Source organism: Pavona decussata, unplaced genomic scaffold, assembly GCF_977016875.1.
Source record: "Pavona decussata unplaced genomic scaffold, jaPavDecu1.1 SCAFFOLD_33, whole genome shotgun sequence".
Lineage (NCBI taxonomy): Eukaryota > Metazoa > Cnidaria > Anthozoa > Scleractinia > Agariciidae > Pavona > Pavona decussata.
Genome location: NW_028145456.1, coordinates 44,682 through 52,836, shown reverse-complemented (window position 1 = coordinate 52,836; position 8,155 = coordinate 44,682). Strand labels below are relative to the sequence as shown.

At 37.4% G+C, this 8,155-nt stretch overlaps 1 protein-coding gene across 1 annotated transcript; it reads left to right on the top strand.

Moving 5' to 3' along the window:
- The first annotated feature begins 672 nt into the window (after window positions 1-672).
- Window positions 673-7,320, top strand: LOC146484432 (uncharacterized). Its single transcript, XM_085104788.1, has 6 exons — window positions 673-777; window positions 2,362-2,436; window positions 2,849-2,923; window positions 3,679-3,895; window positions 4,586-4,726; window positions 5,565-7,320. Exons 2-6 carry the CDS (start codon window positions 2,426-2,428, stop codon window positions 5,937-5,939), a joined length of 819 nt encoding a protein of 272 aa, XP_084960914.1. The 5' UTR covers window positions 673-777; window positions 2,362-2,425; the 3' UTR covers window positions 5,940-7,320.
- Window positions 7,321-8,155: the final 835 nt, after the last annotated feature.

Below are 8,155 nucleotides of genomic sequence, written 5' to 3'. Positions count from 1 at the left end.
TTACGGTCACACAGAAATGCTGTTAAAAGCCGTCAAATCATATTGAGAGTGTATAGCGAGAGAGATAAATGCAGACTGTTAAATGTGACAGAAGTAAAACGTCCGTAGTCACACATTCTAGTGAAACTGTCCAATCATAGGCTTGGGGTTATTGCTAATCATACAAGCTACAAACAAACTACTGATGCACTTTTCACTGCCGTAAAGCCACAAGGCCTGCCTTAGATTGCTAATGTCATTTGGTTATGTTATTCGTATTTCTTATACAAGTGGAACCTACTTATAATTTGCACAGATATGTTGATCATGAGAAGCAAGATTTGAAAGAACTGCAGGAAAAGTATGTATGTTTAAACCCACAGCATTGACAATGTTAAATATTTGAACTAAAAGCATACCTGCTGATCCCTCTCAGTGTCACGTTATTGCCACGATCAAGAATGAAGCGCTGAACAAATAGATGACTCAATAATGAAAACAGAATACCTTATACAGCTGGAAAAAAGTTAATTCTCTGAAGAAATTAGGCTCTCTAGCCTTTAGCTAAAAACTAAGCTAATTCCCCACTTTAACAGACCAGGAGAGAGGAATTAGTAGTTCAACTGCAACTTTTTTTTTTTATTTTTAAATGCACGGAAAATAGCCTTTTTCATGCAATTGTACCTTCTTTAAGGATACTCTTGTCTCGTATGATTTTGCTCAATTGTCCCACAGAAACGCCGCATTGATTTGTGAAGTTAAATCAAAAGATGAAAAACTAAAGCAGAAAAGAGAGCAGTAAGTGAAAATTATCGGGAAATGTTACCCCAACTTTTGTTTGTTTGTTTTCTAATTGTTGATTTAGTTGTTGCTGTTGTTCCTGTTTTTTTTTTTTTTTTTTTTTTTTTTACTACGTCAATAACGAGCAGGACCTTATTTATGCCTAATTCAGAGCTGGTTTAACCGACTGAAGTCGGATGCCTCCCAAATGACTCCTGGGAATAAACTATGCTTTCTACTCAACTTCTAGTCCAGTCATTTCCCAAACTATTATGCCCCGTTTCTTAAACGTGCAAGATTGAGAATGATGTATTATAATAAGTAAATGACACAGGCATACTAGAAAAAAAAAAAAAATTCGAGTGCTCCTATCAGGAGTCGAACCTAAGATCTTCCGATTACTACAGTAGTTGGGATACTCTACCACTGAGGTGTACAATACAGGAGCCTCGTGGGAGCTAAGGCCATTAAACTAGGTTTACGGGAGAGACATCCAACATTCCCGGCCAGGATCGGAATGTCAATGTGTGGCGTATGCGCAATGGAAATAATGTGATAGGATATTTTAAGCCTGGTGAATAAATGAGAATGATGTACTAATCAATTCATGACATAGTGATACTTGGAAAAAATCCGAGTGCTCCTATCAGGAGTCGAACCTAAGACCTTTCGATAACTAGGTTCATGGGACAAACATCCTGCATACTGCTAGGATTGGAATGTCAAAGATTATTGGGAAGTTAATTTTGTTGGATGCGTCTCAAATCCTACATTTAAATTAGGCCTTTACTCCAGACAAATTGGTTATTTCATCATATTTTAAAATGGTATTTTAACAACATATGGGTTGACGGCGTAAGGCAATGTTAGAGTAGTGTATGTGAAAACCGACACTCAATAGTCCTTGACATGTGGAGTCATTTTTAACCGTAGCCATGGCAATGATACTTACAAAATAAACAGTGCATACAAAGATCTTTCTTTTGTGGTATGTGACGTGGTATGATGTCGTCATATGACATGGTAATTACGTCATGAATGCCAAATGGCTGAAAACAGCTAAAATTGACTTAAAAGTAACAGCCAAGAACAACAAACAGGAGCTAAAAGCATTGTAGAGACCCAGTTTCTCTACGCCGTGATCAACGCCTAGATCACGGACAAAACTGAATAAGCTTGAAAACACAAAAATACAAAACAGTATACCATGTGCTTCTATCAAAACTCAACAGCTAACTCGCAAAAAACAGTCAATGAGGCCAGCGGCTTGTTGTATTTAAGCTGTCCTGAAACGTCCTACTTGAAGCCAACAAGCATAAAATATACTGCTTTCTCTTTTATTAAAAAAAAAAAAATAATAATAATTTCTGCTTGTTGGGAATCGGTGGCCAATGTAACTTTTGTGCCGGATCAAGAAAAAAGATAACTTCCTGAAAAAGTCACGAATTCGAAGTTTCATAGCGTTTTCTCAAATTAAACGTTCAAGATAAGTTGTTAAGATTCAAAGTAAGAGTATCAGAATCTACCCCCTCCCTGCCGCATAAATTGGGTTACGATTGTTTTCCTGCCTTTCATATATTGATTGCACCTTTCTCTTTGTAGATTGCAACAGTTTCAAGAATATCACAAAACTGCTTTATCACAAAAAGAAACGGAGATCGAGGAAATGAAAAACAGGTTTGTACCCTTCAATATATACCAATTTATTGTTTAAAACAGAGCCTCTATCCCAACGGTTAATATTACTTTCGATTGATCGCCCCTTGCATATCACCCAACTAGTGCTATCTTGCTCTTTCAAAACTAGATAGCACGTCACACTTTTAGGAGGAAAGCGACCATTCGCTGATAATTATGACTTGTTAAGTTATTTATTTTTATAGCTACCCTCTGTATCGGATAGCCCTGAATAAGGGAGCTGTACCTATTGAAGTATGAATGTATGCACCTGCATATTGGATCCACTATTTTTGTTTTTCCAGAATACTTCCTAGGTTGAACCAAAAAGTATTAAAATCGGCATAGAATCTCTAAAAACAGGCTCCAAAAGAAAAATAATCTGATCTAATAATTTATTTACCCATTTTAGACTGTATCAGCTGCAAGAAACATCAAAGACGGCCTTGTCTAAGAAAGAACGAGAAATGGTGCAAATAAAAAGCAGGTAACTTGAAAAGGTATGTACATCAGTGCCATGAATCCCCAGACACTTGGCAAATTTCGTTCTCTAGTTAAATAAAGTTGACTGATCTAAGTTTGTTTAACATGCAAAGAAAACAAAATCCACTCGATGTAACGTGTTTATTTGTTTTGGCAAATGGAAGCGTACTTTCGCTAATTAACACGTTTTCAGGAGACCATAATAGTTGGTGTTTCAGAATAGAAGGTCTAAAAGTACTTCAATAAGTTGAATTGCACAAGGATCTTTAAGCAAATCTCTCACTTAAACCCACATTTTTTAATAGATGCATCACTTTTTTGGAGGGAAATTCACACTATAAACTAAATTAAGAAACCTGGGATCGGATTAACATTCCGAGTGAAACGCATTTAGCATGCCACGAGTAAATAAAATGATAACATAAGAGCTTTGCTTCAGCGCAATGATATTAAGCTATGGTATAAAAGGTAATTGGGGACAACATGCTAACTAATCTAGAAAATTTAATAAAATTTATATCCTTGAATAGCATTATTTGAAAAGTAACAACTGGACTAAGATAAATATGCAAATGTGACTACATTGTAATCCTCCAAAAAAAAACCTTCCTTGTAGCAGTTGTGAATTACTGATAAAGATGAGAGTACTAAAAATACTAACTAAAATAAATAACTAAGTAATAACGATTCCCCTTGCCCTTCTTTTGAGTCTCTAATGACATTGTTTATTGATCGAGAAAGGTCTTGATATATTCGCAGACTTGCCTATGTTAGTGAGAACCGAATGAAGAAGGACCAGTCTAAAGTGGAGGACACTCTAAGTATGAACAGTCAATCTAAACTGGAAGAGGATTTCAAAAACTTTATTGACGAGGCCAGAATGGATGCAACTGAGAGAATCCAGTCACTTTATACGTCAGAGGACGAGATTTATGTTTGCATTTATTATCCTCGACTAGCCTGCCTTATCTTTGAGGTACGTTGAAAATATCAATGAACCAAAGTCCATATTCCTAAAATAAATACTAACTATAAATAACGAGCCTCACCAAATGATTGGACTCAGGAAAGAACGATGATCAACTTTTATTTTTTTCAGCTAGGTGTGTTTATATTTTTAGTGTCCGGCTATGCTTCGTAATATGAGTCTACGTGTAGACTTTTAGAGCATACTTACATTACGATTATGCTGCTCTTCTTTTTGATTTTACATAGGCAGCCTACGATAGAATAAAAGAGGCAAAGGAATCCATATTTTAGTTTTTCAAAGAGATTATCAGAGGCATGATGCAGTCAGTTCCACAAATGAGTTATCTGTACACAGAAAACAAAAAGGTAACATTAGGTTAACCATTCAAGATAGGAATAAAATATATGCATTTCTTAGGTAGGCACACTATATTTTTCGGAACACGACATCAACTGAAGCTAATACTTCATGTTTAGTTGATTAATTAATTAATTAATTAATTAATTAATTAATTGATTGATTAATTAATTAATTAATTATTCATCCATCCGTCCATCCGTCCGTCCGTCCGTTCGTCCGCTAGTTCATTTGTCCGTTCGCTCGTAGGATCGTTCGTTCATTCATTCATTCATTCATTCATTCATTCATTCAGCCTTCGAGTTAATTGCCTGATTATAATTTGTTTTGTTTTACCAGAAAGGGGTCCCTAAATACCAGGTCACTTCTCGTGTAGAAGTACTGCAACAAGAAACACAATATCCTCCGGATATTCTTGATGCCTTGATGCTGAACTTAAAAGACACTTCCCACGATTACAACCTCGATTGTTTCGTGAAGGTATGTTCCTTGATGTATATTCATACGTGTATGGGTGCCTGTTTATGTAATGCAACTGGCAGCTTCATTAACTTTTTCATCCCTCCCATCCTCTAAAGTAAGCCGACCCCACGCTTTACGTAAATGGGGATTTGAATGTTCCAAAACAAATTATTGAATATAAAGTCTTTAAAAACTTTTAACCATCATCATTCTAAGTCCTCATCGCAGATGGCGCAAAAATTCTGCAGTAGTCAGTAAAAATCAATATTAAAATGAACCATAAGTTACATCGAAACCAACGATGACCGTCTTGCTATAACCTATTCTAATGAATAAAAGGCTATTGTGATGTTAAAAAATACCATGTTGTTACTGAGATACCACCCATTTAGTGTCTTGTGTCAATTTTCTGTTCAAGAAAGTTAAGGAGAAGTCTGCCATTGATCATGCCCCTGATATTTCATGATCATAACCCACCTCTTCCCCCGAGTAAGGAATAACCCTCTCCTTTTGATGTAGAAAGCAGACCAATGGTTTCAGTGAAGCAGTGGAAAAATATTAGTTGGATTCAACGTTGAAACAAACTTATTTTATTCCATCCGGGATGTTCGATGACATCTTTCATCGTACTTGCCATTTTAATTTACCCTGTGTGCGTCTCTACTGCCGATGTCGCTACTAGAATTTTTGCAGTCCCCCCCCCCCCCCCCCCCCGCCACTCCCAGCATGTTTTCTCATTTTACTGTTAACAACGGCCAACTGGTCTCTTATTGTCTCGGATATTTCATGTATTATCTTGAGTGCTTCTAGACCATCCAAACTTCATTTCGTCATCTTGACCTCCCTACCTTTTCAGGATGTCCAGAACATTATTTGGACCAAGTGGAAGATGTGGAGCCAGCGAGAGAAATCCTGCAGGCTTATTCCACGAGAAGCCACTCTGAATGACAGTAAGATTCTTTCGTACATAGAGAAGTGCATTCAGCTGACTTGGAGAATGGTTACTCAAGTGCCAGCCCTAGCAATTGAGTACCAGTCTGTATATCTGAGACAACAGCACAAGAAAATGGGGTACCACAGCAGTCCCGAAATGTTCATGGCCGTAAAGACACCCACTTGGCAAGAACCTGAAGAGGAGATTGCATGCTACCTATGGCCTGGATTGCTGGATGGAAATGGGACACTAATCCGTGCAGGAGAGGTGCTATGCAAGTCCAAAAAGCGACTGTAAGACGTATCACTTATAGGAAGTATTTTTTTCCCCTCTGGTGATTGATACTTAGCTGGTCACAATTGGGACTGTGGGTAACAATCGTCTTAGTACGTAATGAAGCAGCCGTTACTCGTTAAATTACTAGGTTGTTATTCGAGATGAAACTTCTGAATGCCTGTTTCATCAGAACATGTTCATCCTCGTGTAATAATTGCAAAAAGTTAACGTACGAGTACTCTGCATTCTGTCCGTGAGTGCGTCATTTTTCAATTTGAAAGTACCTGTATGAATTGTCTCCTATTTCCAAGTTCTGCTTGTAGCTGAAATTTTTCTTTTCCTTTGCGTCCAGAAAAACATAAGATAAACATTGCGCGACCTAAATGGTGGCTTAGATCTGACAAGTCACTACCTTCTTATTGGTACTTGTTAAATGATTTGTGGTCATTAATGTTTACTCATACCTAGATTAATTGTGAAGTTTGAGCTTCCTGACTGTGAAGAACAGTGTACAATTTTACATTTAATTTATACCTGGCTTAGCCGTCAATGGTAGAAATAATATCACGATAGTGCAATAAAACGGACCAGCGCTATTATTTTGAAAGCGACATTAAATAAACTAAGACCAGCTCTGTTATTTTTTTAACAAAATTAAATGAGCTAACACTGAGCCCAGCTCTGTTAATTTATTTTCATGACAACTTCTATAAAGACTAGAAAGGACCCTTGAAGCTTACTATTTCTTATAAAAATTCGTTCGTCAAGAATTTAACAGAAAGGTACAGACAACTCAAGTGGTTCGAGGAGTAAATATTTTTTTTTTTGTAGGTGCAGTTATTCCAACTGAAGCAAACTCAATCAGTCCGATTTGAATACGCCAGGATTTTACCCCAGTGAGAATATTCTGGTAAACCAAACAGTACCGAACACCGAACAATGTAATCATTTTAAACGATAATAAACGCTCGCAATGCTATTTGAGTGAACATGGTCTTAAAAAAAATAAACTCCAAAGAACCTGTAAGAACTCGTTGTTGTTGTTGTTGTGTACAAAATAGAGAGAATCAACTTAAATATAGAAATGGCGTACTCAGCCAATCATGAGCAAGTATTTCGCCGCTGAACCAATCAGGAGTCAGCCATTTTGCCTCAGAGAAAAAAAAAAAATAAGAAAAAATGCCCTCTTTCCCGACTTATCAGCATTGTTGGCCTTTATTTTATAACAGTTCATTCTAAACATCGCTCAAGGCTTAATAGAGGGAGATTCGGTTGGCTTTAATCTAGCAACGAGTTTGCAATGGAAACCTTCCTTTTCTGTATCGGAACCAATCCATCAACCACTTTTCAGTTTTATCTTTTATCCCAGCACATTTATTTTGTTCCCTGTAAATTAAAGTTTTCTTTTATATTGGCTTTCTTCTTTCTTTAATGCCACCAATACTTAGCCTGCGTGACAGACGGACTGTAACCCCCGGGGGTTATAGTCCGTCTGTCACGCAGGCTACCAATACTGGGTGAGAGACGTTTCATGGTTAAAGTGAATCTAAAGTAAATACAACAGGATTTTCCTATTTTCCTTTATCAGTGCTCTCTATTTTGAGTGGACGATTCGGTTCTCTGGATTTTCATTCGAATCAGGCAAAATGTATAAAATAAGCTAAGGCCACAGGACATTTTGTTTTTTTTCCTTGATGAATGTTGGTTTGGTGAAATCCATCTCGGGATATTTTGCTAGACCTTCGCGAGTCCCCTTGCTTTGTTTGCAGACAGATTTCCTCCCAGTGCAACTTGCTACAACATTTCCACGTTGATTCGAAGTTAAAAAGGGAGGCACCCATACGCGAGCAAGCACCATCAGCCCTAATCAAGGAGTTCAGAGGTGACACAAACTTAAATACGAATGGAAGTTAGAGAAAAAAAGAGTTTCAGTTTTACTACTTGCAAATGCATTTCGTCAACAATAAGATACAAGTCTCTGCATTGTTTAAGATTAAAATCTATGAATAAATATATCATACTTAAAACACCATCACCCCCTTAGGTAGGCTTCTGTCCAATTTGGGGTTCCCTTGTTCTATTGACTTCACGCCAAATTTATCGTAGTGGTGTTCAAGCATCTTTCCCAGGCCCTAGCGCCCTAATCGACATACCCGAGCTTCTGATCATTATGAGGGCTTCGAGTCGAGCGCGATAGCGCGAGACCTAGCCTGGCAGAAACTGGCAATTGTATCCTT

Excerpts from the sequence above, each read along its gene's own strand:
- LOC146484432 (XM_085104788.1), top strand. Across the intron at positions 2,924-3,678 it reads ATGGTGCAAATAAAAAGCAG|ACTTGCCTATGTTAGTGAGA; the intron begins GTAACTTGAAAA and ends ATATATTCGCAG. Across the intron at positions 3,896-4,585 it reads TAGCCTGCCTTATCTTTGAG|AAAGGGGTCCCTAAATACCA; the intron begins GTACGTTGAAAA and ends TTGTTTTACCAG.